This window comes from Ailuropoda melanoleuca, chromosome 14 (genome assembly GCF_002007445.2).
Source record: "Ailuropoda melanoleuca isolate Jingjing chromosome 14, ASM200744v2, whole genome shotgun sequence".
Taxonomy (NCBI): Eukaryota; Metazoa; Chordata; class Mammalia; order Carnivora; family Ursidae; genus Ailuropoda; species Ailuropoda melanoleuca.
The window spans coordinates 57937616-57959956 of record NC_048231.1 but is presented as its reverse complement, the minus strand read 5'-3'; the positions used below and the strand labels follow the sequence as shown (position 1 = coordinate 57959956).

Here is a 22341-nt window from a genome sequence, read left to right as displayed (position 1 = left end):
ATCTCTGTCGAATAAATAAATAAAATCTTTAAAAANAAAAAAATAAATAAATAAAAGTTAAACATTTCAGACTTTTTTACCCAAGAGATTTTTGCTTTTAACAAAATCTTCTATATCATTCAAAACAGCCATTATCAAAAATGCTTTAGGTATTGACTATTTCATATCCTCAAATATTCACAAAAATTTTCAACATCACCTCTGTTGAAATTAATTTTATTTGTAAACACAATTGGGTACTACCTTCTATTCTTTCTAAAGAAACCTTAATAAACTGAATCTATGGGTTACAGTTAGCATTTTTTCTAGGCATCACAGCCGTACAAGTGTTCCAAGGAAGACTGTAATTGTATGTGGGAAACAGGAAGGGGTGGTTTTTTTTTTTTTTTAAAGATTTTATTTATTTATTTGACAGAGACAGAGACAGCCAGCAAGAGAGGGAACACAAGCAGGGGGAGTGGGAGAGGAAGAGGCAGGCTCATAGCAGAGGAGCCTGATGTGGGGCTCGATCCCACAACGCCGGGATCACGCCCTGAGCCGAAGGCAGACGCCCAACCGCTGTGCCACCCAGGTGCCCCAGGAAGGGGGTTTAGTGATCCACACAACACTATGATATTAAGAGTCTTACCTTCTCCATTCTGGTCAATAATAGGAAGTAAGTAATCTTCCACTCTTTATCTTTGAAATGATGTATTTAAAATTGCTTTTTTAATGACTAGGGAGTATCAGGGGCCATATCATAATGCATTTTAAAGGATTATAGTAAAGTAAAATGAGTATAATTTTTGTCATGTACTTTTAAAGTTTTTTTTTTGGGGGGGAAGGTAATGTTTAAAAGACTAAAAAATGCCTTACTTTATATATATATAAAGGAAGGTGAGAGTAGGAAAGTAAAAAATAATTTGCTAGTGTAAAAATCAGTTTTCTACAAAAATGTCTGAAAAGGCATTAGTTAAGAATGAAAAGGGAAAAGTAGTTTTATAACACTTGGAAACACATTTGATGAAGATTCTCACCATATGACTCTAATTCACATATGGTTAAGATTACAAACTACAAGTTGGTATCATAAAATACCTGTTTAAAGAATTTTATTAAATTTATGTTAATTGGCATATCAATTTAAAAAACCCACATACATCTACACACATAGTAACAGATCACTTATCTTACAGTCACACTTCTGACAACTCTTAACTGTCTGGAACAAAGCTGTGAACTTGGCAATAACTGAAAAAGCCCTTGGTCTGCAAGGAAATAGCAGTCACAGAGTGCATGCACTTTATTTTACAAAAGAAGCTTGAAATTATGCTTAGGTACTTACCCAGATTACAATCACTTTGGATTATGTATAAAGGTAAATAATTAAGCAAGCTAGCTTATTTTGATAAAAGAACACTAACTTTGCTAGAGCAATTACTAGTATTTGAAACATGTGGATCTTGCTTCAAATCAATAATGAAGAATACTGACAACTTTTAATTGACCAAAATCCAGCACCTGCCAAAAGTTTTATTAAGAACCAGCGGTATTCCAAAGAATCTAATGGGCATGTTAACTTTCACTCTTTCTACACTCTTTCCTAGTAACAACTCTGAAAATAAGAAAACAATGATCTGAACATCAACTGACAAACTATTTTCTGTAACTGAAGCAATTTCATTGATTTATAACAATAAGATTATAAGTCTGGGATTTCTACAGATCAAGTTAAAAAAAAAAGAAAAAAAAAAAAGCCACACACACCAAAAAACCCAAAGCCACAAAAAGAACATTTTCCAAAATGTGCAAGTAAATTGGAAAAAGAACAAGCCACATATAAAATGATTTACACCCATGAAATAATAAAATAACTGATATTTGTGTAGTTCCATACACAATGTTTTTGAAACAATACTGCTTTTGAAAATTTTATATAGTTTTATATATAGTTATATGCACACAATGTTACTCAGTTACCACATATAAGAATATAATAAACACCTCTTGAAATGTAGTACAATGAAAATTTGCCTGTTAAGAAATGGGACACTACCTCTAATCAGAGAATGAGAATTATGTAACCATTACATGTTCCATTACTCTTTCAGTCGCCACAAAACTCACATCTTAATTTAATGCTTGATACTAAAACAATCTAAAGTGTTAATTACCATCTCCTACCTGTAAAAGTTTCTGATCTCTCTCCTTTTTAGTTGGCCTAGTATTTATCTGAGGTGCCTCACAGAAGAAATTTTGAAGTAGTATTATTAATATATGACTACTAGGAAACTTATAGTTGAGGCACTAACATTTTTAAAAAATCCTCTCCTCTGAAAGTTCCAATCCATGCTATGCCTCCATGGCTTTTCCTTCATGTCTAAACATCTTGAAAGAGTTGTCTACACTCAATGTCACCACTTCTTTAACCTCCTTTAATGTTCTGACCCACTGCAATTTGCCTTCTAACTTCACCATTTCACAGATACATTTGAATTCTGTACTTATCCACACAAAGCAAATGTGACTACATATTGTATATGCAAACCATAACAAATTAAGATAAGAGTTACTGTCTATTTTAACCAAGAGGTTCTGCAACTTGACATATTTAAATGTTGAATTAGTGATTTTATAGAACATTACACTGGAATTTTTTTTAATACAAATTTTTTTACAGGTGTATTTCAGCCAAATCTGAAATGGGCTTCATACTGGAGACACACAGGTAATGTGTTCTTTGTGAATTACAGTGCCTAGGACAATCTGGTGATACAGTTGGTCACAAAGTAATTTCCCAAATAATCTCTTCCGCCATTCAAAAAATAGTGAAGGGGACTGAAAGGTAAAACTCGCAGTTTTAAAATAAGTAAGTCACTCGAATGTAAAGTATAGCATACGGAATACAGTCAACAATCCAGCAATATCATAATCTCATGGTTGACAGACAGTAGCTAGACTTATCCTGGTGATCACATCCTAATGTATATAAGTTGAATCACTGTGTTGTATACCTGAAACTAATGTAACATTGTATGTCAACTTCATTTCAATAAAAAAAGGACAAAGAAAAAAAAAAGAAAATGATTGTGACAGACTGAGAGGCAGCTGAGTGCTGAATCCTGTTTAAGTGATTTTTCTGCAATTGGGATTACCTTGTAAGCAATCAATGGGGCTGACATATCTATAAAGGCTTTGGCAGAGTCTAACTAGACAAAACTGCACTGGGCAGAATAAACACTGTTCTAGCGCTTTCCATACATCACTATATATAACATCAACAACTATGGTAACAAAAAGGATAACTACGTTGTACCTTAACAGACCATGTTCGAGCAGCATCTCATTTAATAATCTCAACAAGCAGGTAGGTGGCATTACTACATTTTAAAGATAATGAAACTGAGTTGCAGGGAAGTTAGGTAACTTGCTTAAGGTTACACAACTAGGACTGGAATTCAGCCTGGAGCCACACTACTCTCGATGCTTCTTTGGAGATATGTGTTTGAATCTGAAATCTGGGATGCCACAAATACGTCTCCCTGTGCAGATTTTGGAAACTCTTCTTGATCCTCCAGAAATTCAACTGCAACTAATGATAACTTTTGTCACCTCAGACACCTGGAAGTGAAAATTTTCCTTCATATTTCCCTTTTTCTCTTCCTCATTGCTTCTAATCAGCATTAGGAAGAAATTATTTGGCAAGAAAGCATAGAGTTAGCAGACGAAACAGGAAATAAGAGATGGGAGTAGAAAGGGGAGAAGACAGAAAGTAAGTTATTTATTCCTCCAACTTCATTAAAAAGTCAGCTCATTATCCACAGGCACTAGGTCCACCAAGTTAAATGGAAGGAAAAAGGGGAGGAGTGCCTAGGTTGCCTATCCAAATGTTAGGAATATGCATAAAGTAGGCCATGTAACTAATGAACTCTCTGCATGCAATTTAGAAACCAACTAACAGAGCCTATTAGTGATTCAGGATTTATAATTTGAAGTAATATCCATAAAAAATACAAATAAATCTGTAAGCATGATTTCCTTCCTCTTTGTGTATATCCTGACACTAGTACTTGTAAGTCCTTAAGGTATTAGTTTTGTAAATCACGAAATCTGAACTTCTAAAACTCACCAAGTTGTTGGAGCTTCATCATCTCCCATTTCACCTTCTTCTACATCCATTCCTTCTTCTCTATCCTCAGTGTGCTAAATTTAAAAAAATGTACAGTCTGTCACAAAGCAGTTGTCAGGCAGAAGACATGCTGGAATAACATCATTCTCACATTGCTAGACAAACACTGTGAGAGAAATCTCGTTGCACTTCTGTCCAGACCTACAGTTAATCTTTAAGACAATGGCAATTCTATGTGACAGGGATCTGAAAACTCAAGAGCAGTACGACAATGATATAAGATAGTCATGAAGATATAGTAGAAAGTTTTAAATCAATATTTCCCCAAACATGGTTTGTAGATTCCCTATGGGATTAAAGGCCTATGGCAAAATACATTTTAGAAATATATACAATGACCTTTTAGAGAATTGAGAAGATCATTAGTATATTAAGAGCTCTAAGAACTGCAGTAGATAACTCAAAGTATACTTAAGTAGTTTTGTCCCCAACTTTAATTTGACCATAGAAATTCTCCCCAACCCCACAGAGAACTCTTATTATTGGGGAACACTTTAGGATATGCTATGTCTAGCTCTATAGTGAGAAATTCAAAATAACAAATTTACATGAAATAGTCCAAGAAGTACCAAAAGATATATAAAAGTGAAAGATAAAATTTTTAAAAATCTTAAGTTAACATCATCTCCAAATTGGTAATAATTACATTTTAAGGAACAAATTATGTAAGATAATCTAATTTACAGTGAGATATTAGTTATACCTAATTAATAATTTTTAAAACTTCGTACTTGTTCCTAAATGAAGAACAAGTGCTAAATGTCCAGAAATTTGCCAACTCCGGATTGTCTTCTGGATAGATCATAAATAATCTTTAAAAATAAAGTTGATTATACCTGATGTCCTTTTAAAAAACAGTGGGCAAATATGGATTATTTAACAAATGGTTCTGAGATGCTTGCTCACTATTTGAAAAAATAAAATTATAACTCAACCTATTCCATATAACGATATTCATGCTGGATTAAAGATGTAAAAGATAAAATAAATCATAAAAGCATCAAAAGAAAACAAAAGAGCTTATATATTCTTCTGGAGTGGAAGCCTTTAGCATGACACAAGACCAAATCACCTAAACAAAAGACCAACAAGCATTAATATTATATCCAAATTTAAAAGTTCAATACAGCAAAGGCACCATAAATAAAGTTATAAGAAAAACTATAAACTGAGAAAAAATGAACAAAATGGTAGGCAATGAATTAATATTCAATATGAGCTTCCACATATTAGTAAGAAAAAAAATTTCAAAAGTAAAATGGGCAAATGTTATGAATAGGTAATTCTCTTCCTCACTGCTTCTAATTGGCACAGAAGAAAAATAAATTCCAACATATAGTAGGTCCCTCAACTTCACTAAAAACCAAGGAAATATAAGTTAAAGATTTACTTTTCAAGTATGTAAAGATTAAGCAAAGATTTTAAAAAATTGGTAATTCCCAGGCTTGCTGTGAGGCTGTGGGAAAATGGGCAGGCATTCTCCAAGTGCCACTGGTGATGATATAAATGGGTACAACTTTTTTGAGAAGTAATTGGTCATCAGCTATTAAAATCTGATATATGCATCCATTTTGACACAATAATTTCATTTACTGGAACTTATCCTAAGGAAACACCTGCATAATTTAGCAATGATATATACAGTACTATTCATTGTAATGCTGTTAACTATTTTTCACTATTAGAAATTATCTAAATGCCCACTGACAGGATTATGATAAATATCCACTTAGAAGACTTAACACGAACCATTAAAACACTAAGATCTAAATGTACTGATGCAGAAATGCATCCATTTTATACTCTTAAAAGGAAGAAAGTGAATTTCAGAACAGTATGTACTGTATGACCTCATTTTTGGAATAAAACTACACACACAATAAGTCCTGTAAAGACAGACAGACCATGGTAAGAGTGGTTATCTTTGGGGCCTTGGATTATGGGGTAGTCGTACTTTCTATTTTAAATATTTCTAATTTGTTTGCATTTTCTAACACCGATTACACATTATTTCTATAAATTAGAAATAAAGGTTTTTAAAAATTTTGGTGACTCAGAAGACCCATTCATAGGAATTATCTTAGTAACACACTTATAAATATGGTTAGATATTTATAAGTTTTTATTTATAAGGTTAGATTTCTTATTAGCCTCACCTTCTGACCCAGGGTGCTTTCCTGCTCATTGGTATTGAAAACAGTGACATTTTCCAAATTAAATTGACTCTGCAAGTTAAGACCTATGAAAGAGAAGAAGAAAAAAAAGATTTTCAAAGCAATTCCACCAAACAATTAAACTTAAGACTGTAACTTTATTGTCATATAACCACAAACAATATAAAATGATAAATCCATAATTAAACAAAATATCGTCAGACATAACACACTTGATTTTCAAACCCTTTCTAAAATTCTTTCTTTAAGGTGTCTTTAGAGTATCCAGAATTCTACATACATTGTAACAAATAAAGTTGTCCTTGTTATTAATAGTCTAGAACAATTTTACAGAGTGCAATACATAGTAATTTATAATTTTGCTGAAGCACAAATAAAAATTGTATTAATCAAAAAGTGAGAGTGTATAACAATATGTACAGTAAATATACTTTAGTTAATGAGAGCTTTCTCACTGTCAAAGAATAAATGAGCAGGAATACTGGTGCCAGATTAAACTCAGAAGTATCAGTATGATCTCATGGTTCTTGTTGGTCATCTAAAAATACATACATAGGCAGATACAGAAGTAAATATAGATGTATATGCATATGTGGGTTAGTATACATACATCTGTTTCCTAGTTCTGTCCACTAAAAGAACCCAGAAGTAGTGATACTCCACTAGTAATTAGCAGATCTGGGGTCCAGATATTGGCTTCTAAATACCATTCTTAAATAAAAGGAATCAGGCTCTTTGGAGAAGTGAGGGATTCCAGGGGTGGGGTAAACAAAAGATGAGCCCAGGCTATCTTCTCATACCAGGAAAACATGAAAGAGCTCCCAATGGGCAAAACTAGAACAATCCGAGTGAGAAACTAAGTCATTATACTATGGGATTGCAACCCAGAGAATAAAATATCTACAAATTCCGACTGAAACAGATGATTGAATTAATAAGTAAATAAGGGAGAGGAGACAACTTTTGCTTATGAAGAATCCCAAGTAATACATGTAGAAGGCATAGGAGAAATAGGAAATCACCACCAGAGCAACCTAAAAATTATTGCTGTAGGCAAAATTCACTGATGAATACTAAAATTAGTGGCCAAAGGTCTAAGGAGAAAGAGTATTTGCAGAGCCTCAAAGTATTTCCTTTCAAATATTAATTAAAAACGTAAAAATAGTAACTTAGCAATAGAAAAATATGGTGATCAAGGATAACACCACCAGTAACAAGACATACCAACATCATGTTGAAATGATGCACCAAGAAAGGCACATCATCTCTGTAGTCTTCCCCCAAATCCAGAACCTCAATTATGAAAAAAATCAGACAAACTTAAACTGAAGGGCATTCTGCAAAATACCAGGTCAGTACTCTTCAAAAGTGTCAAAGTCATGAAAAAAAAGCAAAGACTGAAACTGGGGAGAGTAAAGCAATGTCCTGGATTGAATCCTTGAAAAGAAAAAAGAGAAACAGTGATAAAACTGGTAAAATCCAAATAAAGTCTATAGTTAACAGTGCTGTACCACCAATGTTGATTTCTTAGTTTGGGGAACTGCACCATGATCATGTAAGAGGCTAACATTAGGTGAGGGTTATTCAAGTACTCATGCTATTATCTTTGCAACTCTTCTTTAAGTCTAAAGTTATTTCAGAACAAAAAGCTAAAGTGAAAAAAAACTATGCTAGATCAAGTCATTAAGCTAGTGAATGAATCTGGTTGCCCATTTAGCACTGACTACTTAAAACACGTTTGTCTACTCCCTATTATTCAATATAGCACATGCCATAATTACATCAAAAACTTCTGTCATACTTCACTGTGACATGCTAAAATTACATGCTGAACTGGCTTTTTGAAGGTGTTGGGATATACCCTAGTGAATGTCAAGCGTCTACAAATGTTTAAAAAAGATACTATAAGAAAATACCCCAAAATGCCAACCTAGCTTATGTTAGGGTGGTAGGATTAATTATAAACAGCTTTTTTCCTTCATTTTCCAAATTTTCTGAAATAGGTTGTGTTATTTTTATAATTTAGAAATTAAATTTAAAAACATCATTTATTAAAAGATATATAATGTTTAAAGCTACTTTAGCATATATTATTAGTTTTTCAACCAGTCGATGAGAGAAGGGAAAAAAATGGTTTCTTTATGTCTTGCCAATTTAGTAATGCTGTACATTGAAAGTGAAGTCTAAAATGTTCTTTAAAAAAATGATGAGTTCTACAAATAAAGGGGATTAAAAGTGTACTTATCTTGATGAGCACTGAGTAATAGAATTCCTGAATCATTTTATCATACACTTGAAACTAACAAAACACTGTATGTTTATTATACTTCAATTAAAAAAAGAAAAATAGAAAAGGAAAAAAAGCTATAAATAACATACATTTGAAATTTTAGATAAAATACACAAATTCCCAGGGGAAAAAAGTTACCAAAACTGTCTCGAGAAAAAATGAAAAGTCTTAGTTCCAAATCTGTTACATAAATCAAATCCATAGCCACAAAACTTTACTGTGGCTGTTTCACTTGTAAATTCTACCAAACATTCAAGAAAGAAATAATATACAATTACCCCAATTCTTCCAGAAAAGAAGAAAAATGTGAAAACTTTCATTTTATGAAAGTAGTTTAATTTGGTACAAAAATCTAACAAGATCATTACAGGGAAGGAAATTTACAGGCCATTCTCCTTCCTGAACTAAATTCACATATTCTTAAAAAAATTAACATTCCAAATCCAGCTACATTTTATAAGGAGGCCCTATCACAACCAAATTTGGAAATTTGGATAATGCAATGTAAAAAAAAAAAAAAAAATGGATGACAGTGGAGGCTGGAGATAACCAGGAAGGACTAAAAAAAAAAAAAAAGAAAAGCTGAGAATTGAAACCTTGTTCTTATGTCTTTTATAACTTCCAGAAAAGAAACCACAAATTAGTACTTAGGAGGGGGCACACTTCGTTTCACAAAACACAGCCTTCACTTATCACAGATTTAAATGGCAACTGGGTGTTTGGCACTGTGCGCAGAGAACACAGAAGTAAACAACACAAACACACTGAAAATGCCAGATGGTGTTAAATGCTAAGAAGAGATTTGAAATCAGGTGGTGATAATGGGCGACTGCGGTAGCAGGTTTAGATTAGATGCTGAAAGAGAAGATCCCTAAAGAAGTAAAATTGAGACTAACAGCAAAAGTCAGTAGTGTGATAATAAAGAATAAAAAGGTTTACAGAGGGAAGAGTTAGTGTCAACACCCTAAAGTTCTTCTGACCCTAGTATTTTGAAGGCATAAAGAAGGTGAGATGTCAATTCAATGGGGAAAGAATAATTGTTTTTTCAACTAATGATGCCTGGACAACTGTGTATTAACATACAAAAGAATGAAACTAGGCTCCCACCTCACACCATACACAAAAATTAACTCAAAAAGGACCACAGAGCTAAATCTCTTAAAAGAAAACACAAGAATAAATCTTTGTGACCTTAGGTTAGGCAATGATTTCTTAGATATGACACTAAGAGCATAAGCAACAAAGGAAGAGATAGATATATCAAACTTCCTCAAAATATAAAACTTTTGTGCTGCAAACATCAATAAAGTGAAAGGAAATCCACAGAATGGGAGAAAATATTTGCAAATAACATATCTGATAAGAGTCTACTATCTATAATAAAAAGACAACTCATGAAACTAATAAAAAGACAACCCAATTTTAAAAAATGGACAAATAAAATAAACAGCCATGTCTTTAAGGAAGACATACAAATGACCAGTAAGCAAATGAAAAGCTGCTTAACATCTCTAGTCATCAAGAAAATGCCAATCAAAACCACAAGATACCACTTTATACCTACTAAGATGGCTATAATAAAAAAAATAAGACAATAATAAGTGTTAATAAGTATGTGGAGAAATTGGAACCCATATGCATTGATGGCAGGACTGTAAAATGGTGCAGCCTCTTTGCAAAATAGTATGGTAGTTCCTCAAGAATTTAAATACAGTTACCATATGACCTAGCAATTTCACTCTAGGTATATGCCAAAGAGAAATGAAAATATGTGTCCAAATAAAATCTTATAAAGTTCACAGCAGCATTATTCATAATAGGCAAAAAGCAGAAACCACCCAAATGTCCATCAACTGAATGGATAAACAAAATGTGGCATATCCATATTGAGAATATTAAAAAAAATTAAATACTGACACAGGCTATAACACAGATAAATCTTGAAAATGTTATGCTAAGTTAAAAAAGCCAGTCCATAAAAGACCACATATTTCATTATTCCATTTTTTAAATGTCCAGAATCTAAAGAGAACAAGTGGATTAATGGTTGTTTAGGGCCTGAGGAGAAGGTAAGAATGGATGATGAGTGGGGAATGACAGGTACTGGGTAGGGGGTAGGAAAATGTTCAAAGATTAGACTGTAGTCATTGCTGCACAACCCTGTCAATATGCTAAAAAATAATGAATTGCACACTTTAAATGGTGAATTGTATGATATGTGGACTCACATGTTGAAAGCTTTTAAAAAAATTAAAAAGATGAGTTTCCAGTAACAAAAGGCCAAATTAGCTAATTAATTCAGGTTAACCCCTTGAAAGACAACTAAAAACTTGGATAAATTACATCAATTCCATAAAAATTTACAGGGTATAAACCATGTTCACAGCTCTGTTCAAGGCAATGAAGTAAAAAAAAATAATAATTTTTTTTTTAAAAGAGTAAAGAGCTGACAAGAAAGTAAGGGATATGTGGCAAACATCCAGAAGGAAAGTTAGATAAGCAATGCATGCATCATCAATACTTAAAGCCACTTCTGTCTTGAGTATATCTGCCAGACAGAAGAATCAGTTGTAAAATTGAGCTACCCTTTTCGTAGCTTCCTGAAACTAGAATTATACAAGTAAACCTGGACCCAAAAAAGGTGGGGAATCTAATAAATCCCACCCGAACCATCTCTAAGGCTGGGAACCTGCAGGGCTATAACCCTCAGGTTAAAATAAACCAAACTATAGTTCAGTGCCAAGTCTTACCAATGTTCGAAGGAATCACAGGGCTTAAACTGGGCTGTATGAAGGTAACCCTGGACTGGTGATAGCCTCTTTCTAAAGGTGCCTGGCAGAAGCAATGAAAACTCTATCTGGAGAAAAGTATCTATCCTAGGCCTCAAAACTAATCCCTCAATATTTTCACATATATAACACCCAATACTAACTAGATACAATAACAGATCAGTCATCCTGAGGAACAGCAGAAACAAACCCACAAAGACTTTAGGTACTGGAATGATCAGATACATAACAATGCTTATCCTGGTTAAAAAACTAAAGAACAAGTTTGAAAATATGAGCAGGGAATAAGAAACTACGAAGTGACATAGCACACTTAAAAAGACCTTCAGCAAGTGAAAAATAAAATAAAATACAATGAAAACAAAACTAAAATTAAAAACTTATTTAGCAGCTGATCATTCATAGCTTAAGAAAGAGATAGTGAACTGGAAAACTTCTGAAGAAATTATTCAGAATGTGACAACTAGAGATAAATAGATGAAAATATAGAAAGAATAAGAGAGAGAGGACACAGGGACAAGGTATAATAATGTTAACTGGAGTTCCAGAAAGAAAAGAAAGAGGCATACACAATATTTAATGAAATAATGGCTAAAATTTTTACAAACTGGATGAAAGACACTAATCCACAGATTTAAGATTTCCACAAATCTCAAACATGATAAAGAAATCCACGGTAAGATACATTATAGAACTGAAATAAACAAACCAAAAACCCAAAACAAAGAAAAAAAATCTTAAGAGCAATGAGAGAAAAAAAAAATCTAGATTATCTTCAAAGAGCTTAGACTGATATTGTGTTGTCTAGAGAACAATGGAAGACAGAAGGCACAGTAATGATTATCTCACACATGATGAAATCCTATATCTAGTGCCAACCTAGAATCTTTTACCTATTGAAATCATTCTTCAAGAACAAAGATTTTCAGACAAAAGATAGACCTACAATAAAGAAAAGTCTAAGAGGGAAATTTTTCACAACTAGAAGCTCAGAAATACAAGCAGTAAATACCTTAGTAATCTAAATTAATCTTGATCACATTAAATAAGTAGAAAAAAAAAGCCACAGATCTAGCATAACAAAAAAGAAAACACAGAAACCATTGCCAACATATACTATGGGTCTCACTACATGTAGGCATCGTTGTAAGCTATTCATGTATCTTAATTCATTTAATCCTCACAACAACATATGAAGTAGGTGGTATATTAGCCTGATATGAAGGAAAGAGGTATTAAAAATCTGGCAAATGTTAACAGAATGGAGAGCTCTGGAGAACTGGTTATATTCCATTTCTGGAGTTCGATGGTGGTTACACAAGGATTTGATTCAGAATAATTACAGTATATGCTTATTTTATGCACTTTTCTATATGAATGTTATCTTTCACAATAAAAAATGGTAAAAGAAATGAAAGAAAATAAATGTGCCTAAACAGTAGTGATGGTGAGGGAGAAAATGGAAGCAGAAAAATAGGCATACCTTACAAAATGAAATACAGACATGACAGTTCATATCTACATATGTGATTCAATTACACATTTTTATTATTAATAAGCTTGGAACTTAAAGAATCAACTGTCAAATTACCATGCTGTACATCTGAAACTAATATATTGCAACTATACTTCAAAAAAAAAAAAATCAATGACTTTAAGGGCTACCTGTATTATACCTTAGCAACAGTATAACTCTTTAACAATAAAAGAAAATAAAGTAACAATTTCCTATGCTTTCAACTTCATAGAACCATTTTCCTTGTTATCATCACAGCAGCTTCTAATCCATTAAAAACTGAAAAAGATTTTCTTTCAAAGCATTTATTTATTTATTTTTTTAAAGTCAGTTTTATTGAGGTATAATTTACATACATAAAATAAAAACATTCTGACAGTATAATCTGATGAGTTTGACAAATACACACACTTGGGTAACCACTATCCTAATTAAAATGTAGAACAAAGTTTCTTCATGCCCATTTTCAAAGCATTTATTTAATGTATAAAAGCTTACCTGATTTCTCAGATAAAGGGAAAAGCCTGGCCAAAAAGAGCTGAATTCGTCCACAGAAGACTGTATTCTGGGATTTTGATAATCTTCTAAGGAGATCTAACAATATATGGAGATGAAAGTTATAGGAAATCATTCTATGTTTATTACAACTACATGCAAATTTGTTAGTCTGTCAAGAGTATTTTCCTAAAGCAATTCTCAGAACTGGGAGTAGAAACTATTGTTTCAAAAAAGTATTTAATTTAGCATGAGAAAGACAAACTTTACTGAATTTCTTTTAGTTTTAAGTTTACACCCACAACAGGAACAGTTTAATTTAAAGCGAACGATCAGTTTTAATAAATCAGTCTGTTATTTAAAAACCAAGATACTTATCTATTTTTAAAATTTTATCACTTGTGTTTAGTTCAACCACCTGTTTTTCTAGCCACATTTGTTGTAAAAAACAATCATTTACACCTGAATTACTTACCATTGCACATGCGTAGTAAATAATTTTTCCCAGCAGAATAGAATGTGTTCTGAAATTAAGACAGAAATTATTACTATTGTTCAGAAGTTGTTGCACTCTTCAATAAATCACAGCAAGTAAGATACTGAAGAACAGTGACATGCACTGAGTCTACTATGCCACCTTCACTTTTTCCCCACAAATAGCATTTTCAATTAAATATATTTTCACTTGTATAACAAAACATGACACTAAATAACGTTTTAAACATGTGAAAGTATGCATTTTCAAATTGTTACTACTCAAATTCTGCACTTCAACTTTTTCTACACCATGACTCTTACTTGGCCCCCTTAAGACAGCAGTATAATTCCCTCAGAAGGACAAACTTTTTGGCAGTCAGCAATACTAACATATAAGCACAACAACAACAACAACAACAACAACAACAAACAACTATCTTCTGAACTCTGGATCTATAGAAACATAATATTAGCAGAAATATAAACTAAGGCACTTACTGATTTCCAAGTAGCAACATTTTTTTCCACAAAAGTGAATATTGTGTCACACTGATCCAAAGGAAGACAATCCAAAACATCTCCCAACAATACAAAAGGTGTAGATGCGGTACAAATACCTTCAAGTGGAGCACAAGCCAATTTAAAAGTTTAAAAAAAGACTGTACAGTAAAATAGCCCATGCAAAATAATTCTGAAGAATATCTTAACAGTATACTTAGTCACTCCTGACAAATTTTTAAGAGACAAGAAATGGAAGCAACCTAAAAGTCCCCAAATGGGACATACTTAAAGTAATTTTTGGTATGTGCACTCAATAATAATGATGATGATAATTCTTGATAACACTTCTAGAGCATTTACTATATGTCAGGCACACTAAGTGCTTTACGTATACTAACACATTTAATCCTTATAACCCTATGAGGTAGACAATACTACCTCCAGTTTATAGAATGGGAAAACTGAGACACAGAGAAGTTAAATAACTTGCCCAAGGCCATAGAGCCAGTAAGTGGTAGAGCTGGGATACGAACCCAGGCAGTCTGGCTCCACAGTCTGTTTTCTTCACCACTAAGCTATTCAAAAGAATATAATGCAGCCAATTAAAAACGATGGTTATGACGACTATAATAACTTGGAAAATGCTTATGATATAATGTCAAGTGAAAAAGGCAGGATTCAAAACTGTACGTATATTATGGTTACAACAATAAAAGTTTTTAAAAAGACTAGAGAAACTAAAAGCATATACCAAAATGAATGGTAGTTTTTTAAAGTAGAGGAATTATGAGTAGTATTTTCCCTTTTGCTCACTTCCAAATGTTCCATAATGTTGCTAAATATCTTTGTGATTTACCTTCAAAAAAAAAACAAAAAAGTTTGATACTGATTTCAACTATTAAACATTTAAAATAAAAGTACTGTTTCAGGGGAAAGAATGGTATAGTAAAAAGTTGTTTATTTCAAAATTCAATGTTATTTAACTAAAGCAATAAATCAAAACATTTTTTAAAGAAAAGGTCATTTGCACTAGCTAAACATACTTTCATCTCCCTGCTCATTCTTCCTTCTATTTTAAGGTAATACTAACACTTCGTTAAGTGTTTAAGAAAAGTAGCCTTTTAAGCATTATATGCAAAGAAAATATCTTGGGGGCACTGTAAGCCCAAAACACTGCAGTTAAAAAAAGGAAGCATTATATCCAGCTCTACTCTGCACTGGTATGATCACATCTGGAATGTGATGTGAGGGAAATTGCCAAGAACCAGCGGGTAGCATAAGGAAGCAGATTTCAACTCAATACAAGGGAAACCTGACAAGACTATCTAATAGAAATCAAAATAGTAAGCCCCATCAAAAGGCACAGATGTTGGATGATTACTTGCTAGGGACATTAGAGAGGGGAGCAGGATAACTAAAGATGAGACTGGACTAAATGACTACTGAAGTCCCTCACCACTTAAGGTTCTGAGATACCATCTGCCCTGTGTACCTAAGAGATTTGGGAGGCATACTCCCTGCCTGTAGTTGCAGCACAGTCTGACGTAAGTTAACTCACAATTACAGAAATTAAGAAAATTACCTAGATTCCACTCCCAAAGATTCTGATTCAGTAAAACTAAGCTGAGGCTTTGCAATCTCATTTAAAAATAGAGATTCACTGGTGATTCTGATGAACTGGACTATAGCATGATCTCCCAGCATTTTTCACAACCTGCACCCCAACCTCTGCACACTCTCTTTGCTTCACCTTAACCTTGTCCACAGATACTCTCTTCAGTTCCCAAACACCTTGCTATGTTGATACTTCCATGGTTTTGCATCCAATGCTTTTTTTTTGTCCTCCTCTCCCTCAAGGGGCAAATTCCTGCTCCATCTTTCAAAGCACACAGTAAATATCGGTGCATCTAAAAAACTCCTGATACCTTTGAACAGCCACTCCATCTGTGCTTCTGAAGCATAGTATAAATAAATTATAGCATTTATCATATCTTGTTTATTTTTATGTAGACTACGAGCTGAGGGCAGGCATTTTTGTACCTTTTAACCAGTAAAGTGTCTGACACTAAACAGAAGCTCAATAAATATCTGCTGAGTTGAATTTAACAAAGCATATTTATGGATAATTTGAAAACATGTCACATAAAGAATACAATAATAATCTCTCTCCAGAAGGTCTTTTCCCCAGCCCATTAAAATAAAAAAGCATCTAAGCTTTTATCATAAGTCCTTATTTTTCTCAAATAAAGTAAAAGTTCTAAAAATAGACTTTGTACAACTCCAAGAGTTAAAAATATTACCAGTCTACAAGAGTAACACATCAAGGTAATCGATGAACTAAGCAGACTGCTGTTTGACAGAAACTGGGCAAGGAACACTCCACTGCAGAACTCATTCAAGTATGCTGAATGAATGAACATCTCATATAAAAGTTTAACGTGTGAAGTTAGAATTTATGAATTACGCTTAAGTTCACAGAATAGCTTGCTGCTACACTGGCAGACCAGTTTTACCTTGAATATTCTAGTTTTTGTAGGAACAGGTATCAAAATAATAAATATGTAAGTAATGCTTTGCAGATTAAAAGGCACTTTTCACATAAATACCTCAATTAATGAGTATTTCAACTAAATTTGTTGAAGAGTACTGATGAACTCACTGCTTCTTTCTGCAAATATTTAATGAGCTCCTACTATGTGTTAGGCACAGTGTACCTCCTATATGCCTTCTTAAGTCTTGAAACTATACCCCGCTGCCACTGCCCCCATTTTAACAGTCCCCTACCTAGTCTTCCTGCCAGTAGTCTCTTCCAATCCAACTCTTCCTCCATAGCTCCCTGGTAGCATGAAAATACCTAGGGGGCACTTTACAAATGACCCTAAGCGATCTCTTCTGCTTCCTTCCTCTCACCCCTCTGCTCCATACAATTCTTTAGCCAGGCTGAATCTGCCTTTACATAGCTCTGTATTCCTTTCTCTTTCTGCCTGACAAATCCATCATCCCTCATCCCTAACATCCCAACTCCTGTTACAGCTTCCCTTCTAAGACTTTTTTTTTTTTTTAAGATTTTATTTATTTATTTGATAGAGATAGAGACAGCCAGCGAGAGAGGGAACACAGCAGGGGGAGTGGGAGAAGAAGAAGCAGGCTCATAGCGGAGGAGCCTGATGTGGGCCTCGATCCCACAATGCCGGGATCACGCCCTGAGCCGAAGGCAGACGCTTAACCGCTGTGCCACCCAGGCGCCCCTAAGACTTTTCTGATTCCTTTAGAGTGTAGACAGTCACTCCAACCACACTTCATTCCCACTTCACAGTAATTATACCTCGGTAAAAAATTAACACATCTGTTTCCTCCATTAGCCACTAGGCTCCTTATGGGAAGGGATATGTTTTCTTTACCAATGAATCTTTAGTCCTACTTCAGTACCAGGCACATAGTAGATGCTCAATAATTATTTACTGAATGAATGAAATAACTGGAGAACAAAGAAAGTGCCAAAATGTGTGCTGCATATTAGAGACGAGAAGTGTTAGCTAATTTCATTGGGACAACTTCTTGGCAAAAGTGGTAGGGAGAATTTGAAAAACGAACAAAATCAAATAGATGGAGAGGTATAGGGAGAATAACTTTAAAATAAAGCATGTCATGTCCATGATTACTTTAGGAAAACAATGCTGTACTTACCTTCAGTTACTCCCCCAATAGCAAGAGAAATAATAGCTAAAACGTTTTCACATGATGAGTGATTTATCTACCAACAGAGGAGAAAACACTTAATTTAGGGGCCAGAATCCAGACTAGTATGGTAACAATAAAAACATATCCTCTGACATTAAAGTATCAAAAATATAAGATAAACATATTTCTTATAGAAAATAAAACTACTTTCTAAGATGAAAATACAAAAAATGAGTAATAGTAATAGAATCACTAATTGTTAAAATAGAAGAAGTAAATAATAAGGGGGTGATTCACTTAAAATCCAATGGTTTTAGGAAGATGGTTACATTAGCATGATTACGGCTATAAGTCAATTAAGTATAGAAGCACTGAGGCTATAACTCAATCAATGGCACAAGGCAAAGGTAGGGCCAGGGGAATTGATTGTACTGGTGCATCAATATGTCTGAGGGTTTTAACAGAAGGGAGGTAGTGCTTACATTCCATAACATTATAGAAACTAGCATTTTTTGAGTGTTCGTTATGTGTTGCTTTATACAATCTTGAAAAAATGTTATATTCCCTCTTACAAAGGAAACTGAGGCTCAGAAAAGCGAAGTAACTTGCCCAATGCCTAACAACATGTAAGTGACTAGGTCTGAAGAAGAGGAAAATATGAGTTTTGATACAGAATTGTTCAAAAGAAAGGAACACTGTATTATGTCCATTAAAAAAGGATCTAGCTTCTTGGGACACAACCGTCACTTAACCAAGAATAAATTGCTGAAAGTTTTCCTTTCCTTTGGGTGCCCCACTAATAGTAAATAAATTCAGAGTTTTCATGTTTAGGTTAAATTTTTTCTACTGCAGTTGGATAGGCTCTGGTTATTTTTGGATGCTAACTGATGAGGTTGCCACAGGAAGATAAGGGCATGGAATCCCAGTTCCCAAGCTGAACATCCTTGAACTAGATCTTTCATGCTACTAAAGGATGTGTCACTGTTTATAGAGCAAAGTGAGAGGGCCCACCTTCAAATTCTAGTTCTTGCTCAGGAAAATCTCATTATCAACTTTTCTTATATTCACTTGGAGAGAGCTCATTTGTTAAACCAAACCCTTAAATTGCACTTGTGCTGTCAAAATTCTTAACTATTACATAACTCCTATAGTATGATCAAGTCAGCTTTCACAAAGTAGCAAGCTCACTGTAGAAAAAATAATCGTTTAAATATCCATTCTGAGAATAAAAGCAATTTAAAAAATAACAGATTAATTCAGCAGCAAAATTTTAACAATAAAGAAAAACATACTTACAATTTCTTCTTCTAGAACACCTCTGAAAGCTTGGTCAAGGGTACATTTTTTTTCATTTTCACTATTAAAAACAAAAGACACCTGCATTTTTAAAACAGCTCAAGGTAAGTATTAATGGCAAGTGTACTTCATGGATATCAATGCCTTACCTGCCAGGTAATTGGCTGAAGGTACTCAATAATGGCTTAATATTTTTGTTGTTCAGGGCCTCTCTGGTAGACTTCTAGAAAAAAATAGCATGTAAGTGGAAAGATTTTTGCTTTTTACTGAAAAACATCACTCATCAACAGTTTGTGTAACTGGAAATGCTTATACTTGGGAAAAATTACGTATCAGTCATTCCATCAGTAATTCTTATGCAAATGCCACTTAATGATAAAGACTCTAATACTTAAAAATCTGACAAGAGCTTGCCAACTAGACTTTCTCATTTCAGGCTTTCCCTCCCACCATTTCTTTAAATATCACCTTCATGAGAGTATTCTGCTTTTTTTTTTTTTTTTTAAATCTCCAAATGGCTCCTTATTTACAGGCTTTGGTTTTAAAATTTCATTGCCCCCTCTCAAGGTCCTTGATCTTATCTCCCTCAGTCTATCCAACCTTATTTCCCACTACCACCTAACATAGTCTCCACTAAGATCTAGCTATTTTTTTCATTATTTTCTATCAAGTTCACTCAGTTTATTTACTCACTGTTCTTCTCACCTGCTTATGCAAATTCTATCCATTCTTCAAGACCCATCTCAAGCCCCACCTTCTCTAGTATGCTCAGCCCCGTCTCTGACACATAGTCAACACTGAAAACTCGCTGTCTTAGGCATAATTCAAAGCCAAAACAATAAAAAGGGGATTTTGTAGGTAGAGCATGTGACTCTTAATGTTGGGGTTGTAAGTTCAAGCCCCCCTTCGAGTGTAGAGATTATTTAAAAATAAAACCTTAAAAAAAAGAAATATGAAAGACAAAATACTGCAAAGTCATTCATTCTGTGGAAATTCACACACACTTGGAAAGTCATCTCATTACCCCCAGGGGTTCAACTTACACTGGAAATGTCCATTCCTGACTCTGCCAAGAGTAGACTGTATAATCTTGGGCATATCTCCTTATCTCTTGTGCTTCAATTTCCTCTTAAATAAGGGGGCTGTTGTAGATGCTTATTACTAACAGCAGAAGTGGCATCACCTGGGAACTTGTTAGAAATGCAAACTTTCAGGCTCCATTCCAGACCTACTGAACCAGAATCTCCAAGTGATTCCACTGCACACTGAACCTTAAGATGCACTGCACTAGATGATCTCAAATTAAATGGTCCCCTCCGGGACTAATATGATATTGGATATTGCTAACAGTTACTCTTAGCATAATTTCAGAGCACCAGGGATCACAGCAAAATACACAAAAAGAAAACGACTCTGAAGACATAAAATGTAAGCTGGTTAACAAACCAACCCGCATTGAATGGGACAAAAAAATAACCTGCACACAAGAAAACTTTTTAATCTGGCGTCACGAGAACTAGGTAAGCACAGTTAAATATCTGAGTAGTTGAATCATGACTTGAAATACTGGCGCAAATACTAAAAACAATACAGGCAAACAACTTAGAACAGCGTTCTTCATGCCCTGATGGGCAACGTAGAAAGTATACTGGGTCTGAAGTCAGAAACACCGGCGACGTACATGACCTTACTTTTTTTGGGGGGGGGGGTCTCAAGTTCTATCTCATCTACCAGGGCTAAGAGAACTTTGCCTACTTCCCTGTGCTATTGTTAAGAGTTAAGTAAAGTAACCTGAAAATGCTCTGTAAGGCGTTTCCCAAATGCTCAAACTACTATTCCTCATTGTGTAAGAATAAAATGACTCCAGCAACAATTCCCAAGCTGACTCTGTTTGCCTTTTCCTACTTAGGATCTCCTCGTTAATCTCTTAGGATTGAGATACGGAGCGTTAAAGGGTGGTAAATAAGCAGCCGGAACCACCACCTGGCAGGTTAGGAGGCGGAGCGGGAGCCAGTTCTAGGCTAAAACCACTCGCGCCCTCATCCTTAAGCAATTTTGGAGACACCTGTCCGGCTAAGCGAGCACTGCAGAAGAGCTCGACCGCACCGGAGGTAGTCTGCGGAGTCCTCCTCCACGCGGGGGTACAAAGGCGCCCAGAACGCGGGGTTCTGAGACCTGTGGGCAGAAGGACGGCGGCGGACAGCACAGGACGCACCGACGAGGCAAGTAATGCGTCTTTCCCACCTCCCAGCCCCCGACGGGGCCGGGAGCCGACACCGCGGGGTATACACCCCAGTTCCCGCTTTACCCCAGGGCAAAATTCAAGTATTTTCAGGGAGAGGAGGAAAAAGATAGAGCCGGGTTAGGGCCGCACCCTCCCACCGTCAACTCACCGTAAACCGCGTCCGCGCTTCAGGCAAACTGAAGAGCGGCGGCGTCGGAGACATCTTCTCGGCTGCGCGTGCCCGCCACCGCGCTGCGGCGCCCGCCGATGACGTCAAGCGGGAGCAACGAGATTGCCGTCTCTGTGCGCGGCTAGAGCGGCCTGTGAGCCAAGGGGTGGGACAGCTGGCAACTGGGAGCTACTGTGGTGAGAGTTCAGCCGGGCTTCGGAAGGCTGAGTCAGCCACGCCGTGCTCAGTCCGGATTCGTGGAGAGCCCTTGGGGTGACGGCATATGGGCGTCGTCGCCCAGTAAGCTCGGTGCTGCCTGGCGAGGAATAGGCCGGGACGCGCACCTGCGGTGATTTTCCTGCTTTGGGGAAGCTGGGTGAATGACGGTTAGTAAGGTTTACTGAGGCGCGCGGGAAGGTAACCTCTGCCTGGGAATCCAGGGCAGGTGGGTTGCCTGGGAGTGCCCCAGACTGGGGAAGAATTGGCAGTGCCCATGATCTCCGGACTGCAGTCATTCTCCCCGAGGGAGTGGTCTTAGCTACTGCCTTGCTGAGTCGTTCA

The 22341-nt window shown here is 35.2% G+C and overlaps 1 protein-coding gene across 3 annotated transcripts in view; it reads right to left on the bottom strand.

Annotated features, from left to right (window-relative positions):
• THOC1 (THO complex 1) overlaps positions 1 to 21894 on the bottom strand; it is a 57862-nt gene extending 35968 nt beyond the window's left edge. The window contains exons 1-10 of one of the 3 annotated variants that reach the window (XM_019803151.2): positions 21781 to 21890; positions 20431 to 20577; positions 19537 to 19610; positions 19388 to 19448; positions 18098 to 18164; positions 14408 to 14526; positions 13908 to 13956; positions 13436 to 13531; positions 6325 to 6407; positions 4109 to 4182 (exon numbers count right to left, since the gene is read on the bottom strand). In XM_019803151.2, the coding sequence (XP_019658710.1) occupies positions 4109 to 4182; positions 6325 to 6407; positions 13436 to 13531; positions 13908 to 13956; positions 14408 to 14526; positions 18098 to 18164; positions 19388 to 19448; positions 19537 to 19610; positions 20431 to 20445 (638 nt within the window). In that variant the 5' untranslated portion in view covers positions 20446 to 20577; positions 21781 to 21890. Of the gene's footprint in view, positions 1 to 4108; positions 4183 to 6324; positions 6408 to 13435; positions 13532 to 13907; positions 13957 to 14407; positions 14527 to 18097; positions 18165 to 19387; positions 19449 to 19536; positions 19611 to 20430; positions 20578 to 21780 lie in introns of all 3 variants that reach the window. The other 2 variants (XM_034642921.1, XM_002922621.4) reach the window with 2 other exon arrangements.
• Positions 21895 to 22341: the final 447 nt, after the last annotated feature.